The sequence below is a fragment of the Podarcis erhardii genome, assembly GCF_964252035.2.
Source record: "Podarcis erhardii genome assembly, chromosome: 9".
Taxonomy (NCBI): domain Eukaryota; kingdom Metazoa; phylum Chordata; class Lepidosauria; order Squamata; family Lacertidae; genus Podarcis; species Podarcis erhardii.
In genome coordinates this window covers 49,337,856-49,354,882 of record NC_138512.1, presented here as the reverse complement: position 1 = coordinate 49,354,882, position 17,027 = coordinate 49,337,856, and the positions used below count along the sequence as shown (strand labels likewise).

At 42.0% G+C, this 17,027-nt stretch overlaps 1 protein-coding gene across 2 annotated transcripts in view; it reads left to right on the top strand.

Moving 5' to 3' along the window:
* Positions 1-2,991: 2,991 nt before the first annotated feature.
* The window catches only part of PLK4 (polo like kinase 4), a 24,549-nt gene continuing 10,513 nt past the window's right edge, over positions 2,992-17,027 (top strand). The window contains exons 1-7 of one of the 2 annotated variants that reach the window (XM_081876098.1): positions 2,992-3,233; positions 7,509-7,604; positions 8,737-8,832; positions 8,911-9,025; positions 10,651-11,683; positions 13,176-13,276; positions 15,562-15,905. In XM_081876098.1, coding sequence (XP_081732224.1) covers positions 3,204-3,233; positions 7,509-7,604; positions 8,737-8,832; positions 8,911-9,025; positions 10,651-11,683; positions 13,176-13,276; positions 15,562-15,905 — 1,815 coding nt within the window. In that variant the 5' untranslated portion in view covers positions 2,992-3,203. Of the gene's footprint in view, positions 3,234-6,494; positions 6,615-7,508; positions 7,605-8,736; positions 8,833-8,910; positions 9,026-10,650; positions 11,684-13,175; positions 13,277-15,561; positions 15,906-17,027 lie in introns of those variants that run through there. The other variant, XM_081876097.1, reaches the window with a different exon arrangement.

The following is a 17,027-nucleotide window of genomic DNA, read 5'->3' as shown; positions in this document are numbered from 1 at the left end:
TTGAAGCACATGGTTCCACTCAAAGAATACTGGGCACTGTAATTTATTAAGGGTTGCTGGGAATTATAACTCTGTGAGAGGTCAAATACAGGGCCCAGAATTCTTTAGGGAGGGAAATGTGCTCTGAATGTGCTTTAAGGGTATAGTGTGCATACAGTTGTAGGGCCAATACATTCACAGTGGAGTTGGTATGATATTGTAATGAAGAACATGACATATGAGGCAGAAATTTGTGACACAAATTTCAGCTTGGTTATATATCTGTTGTGTGGCCTTTAGCAAACCACTGAGGCTTGGGCTCCAATCTACAATAGGTATTTATATTGGCATATTTTAGAGAATGTTGTAAAGATTGCTGAGACAATCTTTGTGACATGCTTTCAGTATTTATGAAAAGGACTACTTGAATACTGTGTGGAAGGGTCTTCCCAGAGCACTGGGCTAAAGCTGCTTCTGTTCTGAAGCTTCTACAAAAGCTAGCAAATTCCTCCATAGAACATAGTGGTTTGACTAACAACAACGGAAATGTCAATTTTCAGAGACACAAAGACACAGGCAATTTTCCCACAACCGTCTTGCTAATTAACAAATCTCAACATTGTTGCTGATACGGTACGACAGACCATAAGAAGTGGAAGCGCTTATTCACAGTCTTAGCATGGCTTTCCAAAGGAATTGTAATTGATGCACCTACTAGCCCTGTGCTGCTGACCTCCTGCATTTAACTCTAAGCACAAGAGACAGGAATGGCAAAATGTGTGTAATAAATTAAAGAGCGAAGATGATACACCTTGAAAATGATGCCTCTCTTTATCAAGCTTGGCTAGAAATCTAATCAGCAATAAACAGCATCTGACAGGGAAGAAACTTGAACAAATGCATTTATGACAAGCAAATAGCTGTACACAGCCTAAGCAAGGAAGGGAACGGATTAATGTGTTATGCTAATTCATACTGATAGTTTGACATTATGCACTAAAAATTAACTGAGCAAAATAAAGAAGTATATGTCATATAGAGAAATTAAAAAGTCCACAAAAGGAAATCACAAGTGTGTGATAAGCTGCTGAGAGATACTCTTCACCATTTATTCAGTTAAATGCCGTCTGTAAAGGACACTGGAGTCTAGATTAAAGGTCAAATTGAACAACATAAGAAAGATTCCCTTGCCTACCAAATGAGGGAGAAATATATCAGCCAGCAATTTCTTCCAGCCGTCTTGCCCTTGAGTTGCTGCTGTTCTATTCAATACTCATTTTTAGAAGAAAAATCTATGAACACAGTGCATCTCATCTGCTATTTCTTAGATATGATTGCATAGACAATCTTCTATGTATATTAAGACTGCAATCCTATGCATACTTACCTGGGAGACTTTTTTTTTTTACAGAGTAAACATGCTCATGATTGTGCTGTAAATCTTCATAATTCTACCAAACACCTACTCCCAAGATTTGTTTGTAAATCCCCCCTCAGATGCCCCCTTGAGGTCATGCATGTATGTACAAACAACCCTTCCCAAACCAAAAATCCTAACCAGGTGAATTTAAGTCCACATTCCTAAATGTACTTATTTCTTGCTCAGTCCTATAAATGTTTATTTGGAAATAATTCCTCCAAGTTCAGTGGAGTACAAGCCTTGTTTGGCAAGAAATACCATTGAAATCAATGAGGCTTAGACTGTGTTCATACTCCAATGTGCTGTGCTGGGTTTTTTATTCATGATGTTCATACAGCGACAGCATTGTTCAAAGTGCATATCTATTATTTAACTCAGAGGAAGAAAAAAAGCTGATTGCAATTTCTTCTCATAAATCAGGTTACCTGAATGTACCTTATGTACCCACTTATGTACCTACCTGAACCTTATTATCTTCCCCAGAGGCCAGTTGTTGCTGCCAAATGAAGTGAGCTAAGTAACCACCAGAGACAGGATCTTTTTAGTAGTGGCATCTTGGTTACGTCACTCTGTTCCCAGAGAAGTTTGCCTGAACTCATATTTGCCCTCTTTTATGCTGCAGGTGGATCTTGTTTACTCAGTGCTTTTAAACAACTTGTGTCTCATTATGGCATGGCCCTCTTAATTTTGAACTTGGGTTTTAACTGTGTTTTTAGTTTGTAATGGTTTTTACAGCACACATTTTTATTGTATTGTAATTGTTTTGTTTTGCGAGCTGTCCCTCAGGGAACTTATGTTTTGGATAGCCTTGGTGATTAAGGAGGATTAAGTGGCTTGGTGGAATCTGGGACCCCTGGAATGTCGGAGTTTGGGGTGGCAAGAAACAATATAACTGAGGCAATGAACTGTGTACAGATACTGACATGAATTTGTAGGACAGCTTGGTAGCGCATTGTTGAGCTCTGTACTGTTTTTATTGTTGTTAAAAGTTGAATTAAAAACGTTTTTTTAAAAAAGATTCAGGAGACACAAAAGGACTTTGCACAACACATGACCATCAGTTGACCAACTTATGGAATTTACGCACACAGAATGTGTTGAATTATTTCCGTCCTGCCTTTACTCCAAGAAGTTCGAGGCAGGGCACGTGGTTCTTTCTCTTTTATCTTCACAGCGATCCCGCAAGGTAGGCTAGCCTGAAGAGGTAGCATAGCGAGAGGTGAGCTGCGTAGTGTACATTTAAGGAACAGTGCGGTGGGAAGAGACCGGAGGAGGGCCACGACATTTACGCCCTGCTCCTGGGTTTCGTTAGCAGCGTCTGGTCGGCTAAGGCTGCCGGGATGACTTCGACCCAGCGGAGCTCCGCTTACGTTCTTCACAAACAAAGAAAAGCAAATGAAAACATGGACGTTCCGCATCCTTGCCACTAGAGGGCGGGTTTCCTCAGCAAGCCTAGCGGAGAACACTGACTTGTACTGCGCACGCGCCCTTCTACACTGCTTTTCTCCGAGGCCGCAAAGAGCCTTACGGCGCCCCGCCCCGCTCCCAAGGAGCCACAGGATAGGCGGAGGGGACGGCGCGATGGCGTCATGCGCAAGTGACGCAAAGGCGGCTTTGGTAACGGGCGGGATTTTCAAAATGGAGCCCCTCAAGGAAGGGGTTTCTCCCCGACCCCCGTAGCGGGGAGGGAGAGGCCTGCGGAGCGGCAACGGTGGCGAAAGAGACGCGCATTACCCGGCCATGTGGTAGCTTATAGGAAAGGAAGAGAGGGACGCGGGGAAGAGCGAGCGCCGCCGCCGCCGCCATGGCGACCTGCATCGGCGACAAGATTGAGGTGCGGAAACGGCCATTACGGGGTGGGTGGGGACCGAGCCATTCTCGGGAGAGGGGGAGTCTGGGCCCAACCATATCTCAGTGGAGCGGGGAGCAGGGCTTGGTGTTGTTACAGGTGGTCCCGTCCAGCTTGCTGACTGGCGCTGCGTGATGCTGGGCGGGGTTTCGCCTTACCAGCGACTTAAAACACTCGATCCCTCCCACTTCGCTGGTTCAGGATGAGGTCGCTCCTCTTTCCTTCCTTTTACTTGGATGCCACCAGGTTGCCCATCCCCTGCTTCTACGCTGCCTCCGCTTTAGTGTCATTAAGAGCTGCGTGGCAGGCAGAAAACCAACCTATGCTTTTCTTTTACAATGCCTTTGATTTGTTTTGATATTTGTCTTCCGCTTTTCCAGCGACAAATGCTGAGCTCAAAGCGGATCACAATAATCACGGTGGCGTTAAAAATGGGAAGTCTCCATCTGTAGAATTTGTACCAATCTGTTTTTCAAGGTGCAGAAGCCCTGCCAGAATAGACAGGCAGCTCTGCCCTTTAACATCTTTAAATTTAATGTCCTTTAGTGTATGACTTAAAAAGAACAAGTTGTTCATAGGGCTAAACTCTACACAACTCGAATGTTTGCCATTAACCGAGGATGTGTGTCTGTGGTTGATGTGGGAATTCTAATCCGTGTTTGTATAGATTCTGTAGAACTAAGGTGTGGTAGCTATCTTGGACTACAGTAGTTAACAAGGTTTATAAACATATTAGCACTTTCACAACATTATTCTTAGAACTGTCACCATGCTTCTTCCTTGTATGGTCTTCCCTCTGACCACAGAGTTACCTAAAGATGGTATTTCTTAGTCACAGGTGACCAAGCAAATGGTTATGTGGTTTTAATTGTAGCCTTTGTAATGATCATCTGTGCAGCCTGTAATTCTAGAAGGAGATTGCATCTACCCCTGAGAAATTCTCATTTGTATCTAGTAATTTTTTACTATGATAAATAAGTGAACCAATGTGCTTTGACAAACCAGCATGAATAATTTGAAACATTACCAAATTCTGCATCGTTATGTTTTAGCTCACAGAGCTCAGATAAAAGATCTACAATTGCTACAAGTGTTGAAAACTTGCATCTGTTAAAACATTTTTCTCAGGAAGGCTTTGTTTACATTCAAGGTCTGGCTGGTTGCCAAATTGGGATTGGAGCATCTTTTCCCAAATTTCCTCTATTAGCCAGGCATAATTAGGGTACTCCCATAAGTATGCTTTGGACGAAGTGTGTGCTAGATTTCCCCCCTTAATCATGTGTAAAAAGTATCCACCTTGGCCTTCAAGAGATACAGCTGCAACACTAAATTTAGAGGGATTTTAAATGTGTATAGGATAAGCCTGCATTCTTGCAATCCTGTGCACACTTACTAGAAAGTCAAACATATTGAACTCAATGGGGCTTACTTTCAAGTGAGCATAGAAGGATCAAGCTGTAAGTAGTTAACATAAATTAATCTGTAAAGTGTCCTCCCAGAAAGTATCATGATTTATACTGAAATGATGGTTTCAACAGTAGGTTATACTTTTATTTGTGATACACATTTAAAATATGCTTAATATTTAACAGATATTGGACTTTCCTTTTCTGTACTGCACAGTTGGGCACATTAATAATCATGCTATTTATGATTATTAATAGTTGACTTCTACAATTGGAGGTGTATGCTTATGTATACTAGTTGCTGGAAACCTCAGGAGAGGCCTCTTGTGCTTGGGTTCTGCATATTGGCGACCCACAGGTGTTTGGTTGACCACTGTGAGAACAGAATGTTGGACTAGATGGGCCATTGGCCTAATCCAGCAGCCTCTTATGTTCCTATGTTGAAGGATCAGAAGTACCAAAAACACTTCATTGAGTTAGGGAATAGGTTTAGAATACAATAATATATGCTTGTGTTTGCTGTCACTTTGAGTTTTAGTGATCAAATTTTTTGGAAGAGGATAGGGAGCATTTGAGACTTTCATAGATGGACTACAAGAAAAGCAATTGTAAACTTGCCTGTAGAGTTTGTTTATTCTGATGATGATGATGACAGGAAATAAGTGTTGAGAAAAGTTGACCTGTTTTACTTCAGGAATAAATATTTATGTACTGTTTTGGCTTGAATGTAAGCCACACTTTTTTCAAATTTTGACAGTGAAAAGTTAAAGTGTGGCTTATATTCGTAACCTTAGCCACCGGCAATCCTACTTCAACTCCAAACCACCCATCATTTCCAAATCATTAGGTAACTTTGTAAGGTGATATGCAAACTAATTAAAATATATTATCAGTTAACCTCATCACCGTAGTCTGGGGGTTGCCAACATGCAAACGAAAGAGGATCTATTTTGATTCTACTGGAACCAACATTGATCCAGAGCCCTTGGAAAATAAATGTATGTGGGTGCACAGTTTTCTTTTTATGTTGATGGAATGGAAAAGGCAAATCAGTTGGAAGGGGTGGTGCCCACAAAACACTCTCAAAATTCCAAATATTCTGCTGGTCCCCTAAAGGCTGGCAATAAAATAATTTGCTTTAATTCATGTACCTCATGATACAATCATTGCCCCTAGAAAGGTATTGGGGAGGTAGATGCCAACTTCTAAACACCCCAGGCAGTTTTGAAAATGCCACAATCTTTGTAACATATGCAGATATCTAAATCCTTTGAACCTTAGGACATTAGTTTTTTGACACTAGCTCTTGGACTTCCACTACCCGCAAGGCTACATGTGTACGGAAGGCCAGCCCTATAGAAAACACCCATCGCTTTTAAAATGCAAAATCGGTTTTTGTCACGGGGGCAAAGTTTCTAACCCCCAGCGCCTAGCGTTGAAGAAAGGAGAAACCCAGCTCGCTGGTATTTCTTTAAAGTGGGGCGAAGCCTCTGCAGGACACCTTTCTTTTGCCAAGGAGTTTGCAAGCAGTTTAACGGTGCAGCCCTGGCCCTGCGTACTCGGAAGCGAGCCCCGGACCGCTCAGGGGAACCTTATTCCCTCTCGCGCAAAGGGGGGGGAGGCGGGGGGTTAAGCGTTGCCGTTTTCGGCGGCGGCAACAGCAGGGCTGCGCGCGGGATGCGCGGGCGGGGGGGGGGCTCCGCTCTGGCGTCTCTCCCCCGGGCCGTTTCCTTGGCAACGGGGGGGGGGGAAGCCGCGTCTCCCCCGGGAGCGGGAGAAAGGGCGGCAAGGCGAGAGCCGCCCGCGAGCCCCGGCGCCGCGAGCTCCTCAGAGGCTGCGAGTTCCTGGCCGCGCGATGCCGCAGTGGCTGCTCAGTCTCCTGCTCTCTCCCGTGCCCAGCGCCGGCGCAGCCTCCGCCGCCGGCATGTCCCAGTGCTCGCCTTGGGAGAGCTCCATTCAGGTAAAGCCGCCTCCTGCCGCCGGCCGGTCTCTGCTGAGGAGCGCCTCTGCCTGAGCATGCGCCGTCAGGGCGAGAGCGCGGCCAGGGCGCCCTTTAACTGGCCCTCAGGGCGCTGAAGTGGTTTTTCCCACCTGCATCCTGAAAGGGGACAGGATGGTTTTTGAGGAGAGGGGGAGAAGTACGAGGATTGCCCAAGGGAACCAGGTTTCAGCTGGGCAAAGGTGAAACACGTGGAAGAGCCTGTGTTTTTTGTATGGTGTAAAAGTCAGAAACTGCAAGACTGAACTTGTATGGTGTCGACACATCTCTGTATTTGCTTCCTTTTGCCCTACCTCTTATAATACATTCATGACCCTAGTGCAGAGGGATGCGGATTTTGGAGCAGGCTTTCTAGTAGTCTGTGAAATATGGCACTGCGGAGTGATGGGAGCAAAACATGGATAAGGGTAGATGAGGGGAGAGTTGGTATGTGAAAGGTATGAACAGGATGCATTTTTAAAAACAACTTTGGAGGTGGGACGGAGAAGCAGCCTTAACCTCTTTCCTTTTAGTTGCATTCTCATACTAACCCCCAATGCATTGGGAAGTGGAAGCAGTACTTTCCTCCCACACTTCAAGCTAGCCTCACAGTTTTCTCTTTAAAGTCTTTTTTGTTTCAGAACAGGGATTAATTTGAATCAAGGTGACTCTTTATATCAGCTATTTAAATTACAAGGCAAGGGGAAATTTCATCACATCTCCTCTGCAAACATTTCAGGGAAAAATTTTTACAGGTAGCATATTAAAACAATTAGATGTTTGACATCCCACACTATCTCAGTAGCTGATACGTACCTGTGCGGATGGAAGGTGAGGAGGCAGTAAGAGCAGTGACCATTGCTTTTGCTTTTTCAGGATTTCAAGGTGGGGAACCTTCTGGGGAAGGGCTCCTTTGCAGGAGTCTACAGAGCAGTATCCCTGAAAACAGGCCTAGAAGTTGCCATCAAAATGGTAAGTTGCCATTGGATCAGATACCAAAGTAACTGAATTTAGCCAGAATATAGGATACCAAGCTGCTGCGTAAGCTAATAAATGCAATATTTTACTTTCTAACTTACTCCTTATGTTCCCACAACTTGTTAGTTCCTGATTTCTGTTGTTCACCTATCAATTTGAATCCCAGGCTGCAAATGTTTTCTCCCTATAGCGCTTGCCCTGTACTTGACTGTGCAAACACATAAACCAGTCCAGTCTTTTAAGCACTTAACATCTGAAGTGCTTCATCTGCCAAACTCCTCAGCACAGATGATTGTTTTTAGTATAGAATAGCTTTCAGGGTCAAGGCACATTATAATGTGAAATTAGAGGTGTCTTTTGCACATTGTATGTGTTGAGTCTTATGTTTTGTTTTTGTGAAAATATTAAATAGCAGCAGAGGGGGAAATTAGGATTGGGACCTTAGTATAAGGGGAGATTTTTTTAAAATGGTATCAACGGCAGCAAGAGAACAGCATTTTTAATTAAGATCACAGCACAAGTGCTAAGAATTTTGCTTGTTTTTTACATATCCACCTGCACTATGGTCCCAATCCTGATTCTGAACTGTGTGGTTTCTATTGTGACCCTCCAGATGTTATGGACTCCAACTCCCATCAGTCCCAGTCAGCATGGCCAACAGTCAGGAATGATGGGAATTACAGTTCAATATCTGAAGTGTTGCAGGTTATCCACCTCTGATTAAAAGCAAAACAAAACAAAACTGAAGAGTAAACCATGTTTTTAAAATACTGTGTAGTAGTTTGGCCATTAGTCAGTATTTGTTGAGAAAGTTCAATATATATCTGTAGGGATATAATACAACATTTAAACCCCATTGCTATGTTTACTTGGAAGCAAGTCCCATTTTATTTAGTTGGGCTTACTTTCTAGGCTGGTGTCAAGCAGATTTCTGAAGAATTGTTATCTTAACATGAGACTAAAGCAAGCTGGACATACCTGAAATAATGGTATTAGTATAAAATGTAACAATAAACTCTTTCCAACCCTCATTTAGCTTAAATCTATTCCTGAATTATTATTATTTTAAAAAAATCATTACTTTTGTGTGTGTATGAGCTTAATTTTAAAAAGAAAATCTTTTCAGATTGACAAAAAGGCTATGCACAAAGCTGGAATGGTGCAAAGAGTTCAAAATGAAGTGAAGATACATTGTCAACTAAAACATCCCTCTATACTTGAGGTAAGAATTTACACTAAGAACTTGACATGCTGGTAACTAAACTTTGATGTAAATTAAAACTAGTTTTCATTTTTCTAGTTGTATAACTACTTTGAAGATAGCAACTACGTGTACCTGATACTAGAGATGTGTCACAATGGAGAAATGAGCAGATATTTAAAGAACAGAAAGACCCGTTTCTCTGAAGAAGAAGGTAAAGCTGAAATATTGCTTATTGTTGCACCTTGAAACAGCCTTTCCATCAAGTAAATAGGTTGGAATCCACCCAGGCCTTGGACATAGCCAATGAGATTATTTTTCTTTAGCCATAGTGGCCTGTAAGACCTTGCTTTTGAAAGTCACCCAATCTTGTAGAGTTTGTTGTGCAGTTATTTCTCAATCTTAAAGGGGTGTAATATGCTTCTTACATACCCTTTTGGGTGCTGAGATCAGCGGAGTGGGCACTCTTGGTAGTTCGTCTGCCCTCAGAGGCTCGGGTGATATATATATGTTTGTGTGTGGCATCTCCTTGGGCAGAGACTGGCAAATGCAATTTTATTATACTAAAATCAGGGGTGTGTTTGAGCACTTCTCAAATGATTTGCTGTGTGTTTTGGGTCACTGTCATGCTGAAATACCCATCCGTGACCCATTTTCAATGCCCTGGCTGAGGGAAGGAGGTGCTCATCCAAGTTTTGACGGTACATGGTCCCGTCCATCATCCCTTCGATGGGGTGAAGGTGTCTTGTCCCTTTAGCAGAAAAACACCCCCAAAGCATAATATGTCTCCCTCCATGTTTGACGGTGGGGATTATGTTCTTGGGGTTGTAGGCAGCATTCCTCCTCCTCCAAACACGGCAAGTTGAATTGATGCCAAAGAGCTCAATTTTGGTCTCATCTGACCACAACACTTTCACCCAGTTCTCCTCTGGGTCATTCAGCTGTGCATGGGCAAACTGCAGACGGGCCTGTACATGTGCTGTCTTGAGCAAGAGAATCTTGCAGGCTCTACAAGATCTCAGTCCTTCACAGCGTAGTGTGTTACCAACTGTTTTCATGGTGACTATGGTCCCAGCTGCCCTGAGATCATTGACAAGTTCCCCCTGTGTAGTTCTGGGCTGCTTCATCACCGTTCTCATGATCATTGCAACTCCACAAGATGAGATCTTTCATGGAGCCCCAGACCGAGAGAGGTTCCGACAGTTATTTTGTGTTTCTTTCATTTGCGAAATTATTGCACCAACTGTTGTCACCTTCTCACCAAGCTGCTTGGCCATAGTTTTGTAGCCCAGTCAAGCCTTGTGCAGGTCTACAATCTTGTCCCTGAAATCCTTGGATAGCTCTTCGGTCTTGGTCATGGTGGCTACTTTGGAATCTGCTGGATTGATTGCTTCTGTCGACAGGTGTCTTTGGTGCTTCTAATCTTAGCTCGTTACATACAGTGAAGATACCAGGCAGCCTGACATCTGGCGGGTTGATAGCGGATCAAATACTTATTTCACTCATTATAATTCACATCAATCTCTGACTTTTGTCTTCTGGGTTTCTGGGGGTTTCCCTGTTGTTATTCTGTCTCTCACAGCTACAATAAACCTACCATTAAAATTATGGACTGGTTATTTCTTTGTCAGAGGGCAAACAGGCAAATTTAGCAGGGGCTCAAATACTTTCCCCCCTCACTGTAGATTCATTTGTAAGTTTCATTAGTTGCTTAAGTATGAATTTCTGAGCTGCAATCATTGAATCTATTAGTTATAAGAAGTAGGTGGTGAGCATGTTTAAAGACAAAATAGCAAAAATGTTTCTTAACACCCCTCTTCCTTTTTTTATTTCATATAGTTCGGAACTTCATGCACCAGATTATTACAGGGATGTTATATCTTCATTCCCATGGAATATTACACCGGGACCTTACACTCTCTAATCTTTTACTCACCAACAATATGAACATCAAGATTGCTGACTTTGGACTTGCAACCCAACTGACAATGCCTCATGAAAAGCATTACACAATGTGTGGGACTCCTAATTACATTTCTCCAGAAATAGCCACAAGAAGTGCGCATGGGCTTGAGTCTGATGTCTGGTCCTTGGGCTGCATGCTCTTTACTCTTCTGGCTGGAAGACCACCTTTTGATACTGATACGGTAAAGAACACCTTGAACAAAGTGGTGCTGGCAGATTATGAAATGCCAATGTTTTTGTCAGAAGAGGCTCAAGACCTTATTCACCAGTTGCTTCGCAAAAATCCAGCAGATCGTTTAAGCCTTTCATCTGTATTGGATCATCCTTTTATGTCCAGGTGTAGCTCAGCAAGAAGCAAAGATTCAGGAACTGTAGAGGATTCAATGGACAGTGGAAATGCCACCATTTCTACTGCTTCTACTGCCTCTCCCAGTGTCAGTACAAGTGGCTGCTTAAAGGAGAAGAAAAGACTTCTAGGGGGTCAGCCACTTCCCAACAAAATGACCATTCTTCCTAAAAATAAGAATGCCAGTGAAGTCTCATCTGGCTATGGAAGTAGTTCCCATAACAATTGGGGACTCCCAGTAAAAGAAATGGGAAATACTGGTAGGGGAAGAGCAATGCAGCTGATTGAAGAAAGACCGCATTCGCGCTACCTCAGGAGAGCACACTCCTCTGAAAGATCCGGCTCATCCCATAGTCAGAGTCAAGGAGTACTGAATAATGTGGAGAGATGCCATTCCCTAGAAATCCTCTCAAAGTCCAGAGGAGGACTAATAGGAAACAGGAAGGATTTTTCACCTGCAAATAGCCATGGTGATATTCCTACTGTATTTAAAGAAAAATTTCCAACCAGCTCTGGCTCAATGGAAAAGAATCTGTCTCCACCTATGAAAGATCAAGCTCAGTAAGAATTGTTCTTATATATCTCTGTTTTTTGGGTGCATCATGTAAAATTGGTTCCCCTATAATATAATGACCTTGTCTGGATGGAATACCAAACTGTGATATTACATAAATGAGTCTTGGTCTCATCAGCTGCACCCTTTCCTTTCTTCTAGCACATCTGTGAGGACATCAGAAACGTTCAGTTTTTGCCTGCAGTCTGGCATATCTCTGATTAATTAGTCACAAACTGATTAATTTTAACCATGGAAATGAACCTACTTTAAACTCTGGATTACAAACTTAGCTTGTTTCATTTTAGTACACCATAACTAAGATTAAACACAATTCTGGATTTGTACGTAACACTAAACTGTGGTGAACTGAAAACAAAAACAAGCATTGATCTCCTTTTAAATACTCCGTGCATGAGGGGTTGGGAGTGATCTCTAATGCTTGCATACATAATTATTTCCCAGTCATCTATGTAAAAGTCACAAGGGTGCTGGTGGCAACAGAAAGTCAGAGCCAGAGCCTATGTGACCAAAGGAAATATGTATTTAGCTGTGCAGATAAGTGGACTGCAGAAGGGGGAGGGATTCGACTCGTGGCTTTAAAAAATAAAGTCTAGCTTTCATATATAGTCCTGTTCCTGATAGGCTGCTTGTGCATCCAAAGGATTCAGAATGTCTACTGTAGTCAAGCCAATGAGTTATTTCTCGCTCCTATCTTGTAAGTGACAAATGGACTGGGAAAAGTTCTAGCTAAGTTCTAAAATACAGTGGGGCTCATTTTGCGTGTAGCTGTGGATCATTATAGCTTAGAACTGGCTTCCATTGATTCTCAGCTATTAACTTAATACTATGAAATTCCTTTACACTAAGAAATTAAAAATAATCTCTAATTTTACATATTGTCATTTGAGTACTGTATAAGAAACTGATACTGAAAAATTGCAAGTTGTCTCAGTACAAAGTGTTCGCCTATAGTAGTTTAAAATATTAGGATTATGTAGTAGAAAAAAACCTGTTATTTATATCATGTAGTGATACAATATGGGACGTGGGTGGCACTTTGGTCTAAACCACAGAGCCTAGGGCTTGCCGATCAAAAGGTCAGCAGTTCGAATCCCCGCGACGGGGTAAGCTCTCGTTGCTTGGTCCCTGCTCCTGCCAACCTAGCAGTTTGAAAGCATGTCAAAGTGCAAGTAGATAAATAGGTACCACTCCGGCGGGAAGGTAAACAGCATTTCCGTGCGCTGCTTTGGTTTGCCAGAAGCAGCTTAGTCATGCTGGCCACATGACCCGGAAGCTGTACGCCTGCTCCCTTGGCCAGTAAAGCGAGATGAGTGCCGCAACCCCAGAGTCGTCCGCGACTGGCCTAATGGTCAGGGGTCCCTTTACCCTTAGTGATACAATATGTTCCACAAATAGAACTTAATCTATTTTCGTGATCAATAAGTTATTTGTGTCCATATTTATGAAGTGTACTTATGAATAATTCTTTGTCTTTAGTTCAAATTATCTCTGTCCAATGAAGCCCAGCGTTGGTTTATTAGAACCGAAGTCCCAAGCTGAAACAATGCAGCAGTGGCTTGGAAATATGCAACTAAATGGTATGGATTTATTTACTGAGAGTGTTTTATTGCCTGTGTTGGACACATTGAATTCTCAAATGATACCATTCCTATCAGTAGAGCTTATATAGGTACACTGTGTGTCCATCCAAGGATAATGTTTTTAACTGAGAGATTAACTTAGAAGTAATTCCATGTGAAGATGAACTTTAGATAATCAAATGTGTTATGTGTTGTGGAAGGATTGGTGCCCTCCAGATGTTGGACTCCCAACTCCCATCAGCCCCAGGCTGCATGGCCAATAATCGGGATGCTGGGAGTTGTGGTCCAGCAGTATCTGAGTAGCCATAATGTGTGTGTATGTATGTGTGTTTTTTATTTGGGGCATGTTCTCTGAAGGAATCTTTGAGTATTTTAAGCCCAGCTTGGTCATTAAGCACCCTCTACATTTAATAATTATGGGAGTTGCCTTGGATTCCCCCCGTACTTTTCTCAGTCCCTCTTCATACATAAATACCACTTGAAGGAACATGCTGTGGTGATGGATAATGCTGCAGAACTCCCTAGTCATACCACCTTTTCCTGAGCCCCACTGTATATTATGTAATGTCAAGCCCATGTTTGCCATCACGTTTTCATAAAGATACAATCCAAGTTTCCAGACAAGTGCACTGTTTGAATTCAGATGTTCCACCTTTATGTGCATAGATGAAAAATTGGGCAGGTGGACCTCAGCTGTAACCTGTGTAGTAATTCTATGAAAGGTAGATATCTTAGTGTAGAGGGTTAATTGTGTCCAACAAGTCATAAATCATGGTTTGGGTTATGCTAAGAGCCCTTTCCCCTTTTGTCACCTCCAATTGCTACAACTAAGGCTAGCTCTTAACTTGACTAACAACAGAAGAAGCTCCTAACTATGTTGTGAAGGAATATTTATTTAAGAAACACGTATTCCAGTAGTCTGTTCAAAAGTTTATTTTGGTAAGCTGTCTAAAGTTATCTGTCCTTACTAAGAAGGTAAAATGCAAACATCTATATTTGCACCTTTAGGGATGGATCGTGACACTGCATTTTCTGGGTCTACCGGATATCCACACATTGAAAGTTATGTTAAGATGGGAACATGAATACCTGTGTTTAGGCTCAGTATAGAATTCTTACCCCTCAAACTGGAACGATAACAATTGTGAAAATCTGCATGTATTGGGCTCTGAACTGGCATGATCTTGATCCTGTGTGTAGGTGGAGAACATCTGTCTAGCGCTAATAACTGCTAATAAATTATCTGTGTAGAGAGATCAAGGATCAAAACAGCAACTGCTTATTATATAAAAAAAATCCTTCCAGTAGCACCTTAAAGACCAACTGAGTCAGTTCTAGGTATGAGCTTTCGTGTGCATGCACACTTCTTCAGATACACTGAAACAGAAGTCACCGGACCTTTCTATATAGTGAGAAGGTGGGGAGGGGTATTACTCAGAAGGGTGGTGGGAATGGGTGATTGGCAGATAGCTGCGATGAGTGCTACTGGAAGGATTTTTTTTTTTTTTTTTTTTTGTTTTGACCATGGCAGACCAACACGGCTACCTATCTGTAACTGCTTATTATATAAACATTGCTGCAGAAGGGAGGGTAGAAAGAAGAACAGGGCCATAAGGGAAGGAGGAGCTTTTGTTCTCCTGCATCAAATTACTTCATTTAGTGAAAGAGCACTGAATGTAGCTGTAATTTAGCCAAGGATTACTTAAATCTTCTCAGACATTTTCTTTTGTTTTGAATTACCAGGAATGCTTTGGGGAATTGTCACCATAGGACACACAGTTGGGATTATTTGAATCCTCAAGCAATTTTCTTCTTAATTTTTGCTTTTAATTGCTTCTCTACTTAGACAGAAGGTGCATATGATATTTCATGCACTTTACCAAGACAGACGTGATGCTGCTTTTTGATACTATCCCAAATGCTTTATTTAACCACTCCCAGTCCATCTGTTTGCATGGGAAGAACCCGTAACATGATGTTTAATCTCTTTCAGTAGAGTTAAATTTAAGCAAGCTTAAACCAGTTTTCTAGTAAATAGTAAAGGAAGTTGTTGCTATTAACATCGGTTACAAACAATTCAGAAAAGTTGGTTATGTGCCACAATACTTAGCTTCTCATACATACAACAGTAACTTTCCCAGGGTGTAAACATTGTCAAAAATGACGTGATGCTTTCCTAGCCTCATTTATAGTTAGAGACATAACATTTTTCTCCTGTAAAAACTAGGAAGAATCCTGTAATGCATTTTCTAAATCATTAAAATATCCCTTTGCTGCTTCAGCTCAGATGCAGGAACCTTTATATGACAGTAGTGGAGATTTTCGATTCCATCTTGGTGTGCCTCAAGAAACACTGAAAAATGCATGGAATGGCTTAAAATGCAGAAGACCCCCTGAATCTGCACAACCAACAGCACCAGCTGTAGGGCCACTGGACACAAGGAAATACACTGCTGAGAAGGCTCTGCCAGCACCTGCATTTGGTCTCCATCTAGCGTCAGAAAGCAGAAGGAATGGGGGCAAAGAGCGACAATATGGACATCCGAAACCTGCACTGCAAAGTGTTGTATCACCTCTGAATGCTCACAGACTAAAGCCAATTAGGCAAAAAACAAAAAATGCAGTGGTATGTACTGTACTATATTTCAAAATAATGAATTGCAGTGACAATTTTATAAAAATTGAACTCTTCCACATTTTTAAATACCGTATTTTTTGCACCATAACACTCACTTTTTTCCTCCTAAAAAGTAAGGGGAAATGTCTGTGCGTGTTATGGAGGGAATGCCTACGGATGGCATGCCTACGGATTTTCCTCCTCTAAAAACTACGTGCGTGTTATGGTCGGGTGCGTGTTATAGAGCGAAAAATACGGTACCTACCAACTATCACAACATGAACCAATTAACTTGACTGGTGTTAATCTTCTCTTGATAATCAGGTGACAAGAACTATAACATTTCTTCATATTCAAAGATGCACACCTCTATTAATAGACCACCCCAGTTGCTGGCTTGCAAGGCAGTCATCCGATTCTGATCCAGCTTCCATGAGATACCCCACAAAGGGCCATGGGAACACTGACCCCAGTCCCTTGTAGGATAGCTTATTGAAGCTGGTTTTCTAGCGATCAGATGAGAAACGGCTGGCTCTGCTTTGCTTGCCAGGAATTGGCTCTTACAGCAATACAACTAAATTGAATGCAGTGGACTGGGTTGTTTATAGGAAGGCTTTGGTGTGATCCAGTCAAGAAGCAACCGCCATGGCAAGAATGCTGATGACTGCTACTTCGGCATTTGCAGTAAGGTTGTAGTTGTGAATTAGTGCAAAGTGGGTTTTAGTGACCTCTCCAGTTCCCACCTTTACTTGAGCAACACCTGATTGGAAGAAGCCTTGCTCAGGTGCCTTTGAACGTTTGGTCCCAGATAATAAGAAGGGAAGTAAGTAAGGGTAATATAGTCTGTTGATCCTTATTCTGTTGCAAAGTATGCAGGTTTTTAATAAAAATCTCTTAGCAGTCATGAAATAGTATCTTACCTACTTCCAGTATGTATGTCATTTTTTTGTCATCAACATAAATGTACACTGTTCAGTTATTGGACTTAAAAGACTTCTAGTCAATTCTTAATTTTTTTTACTGTACTGGGTTTCCTTTCCAGTATGTATCATATCTCATTCTATTGTGTTTCCCTCTTTTGCTTTTGTTTTCATGGTATTGTTTTCCCTTTGATTCTCCCATTTCTCTCTC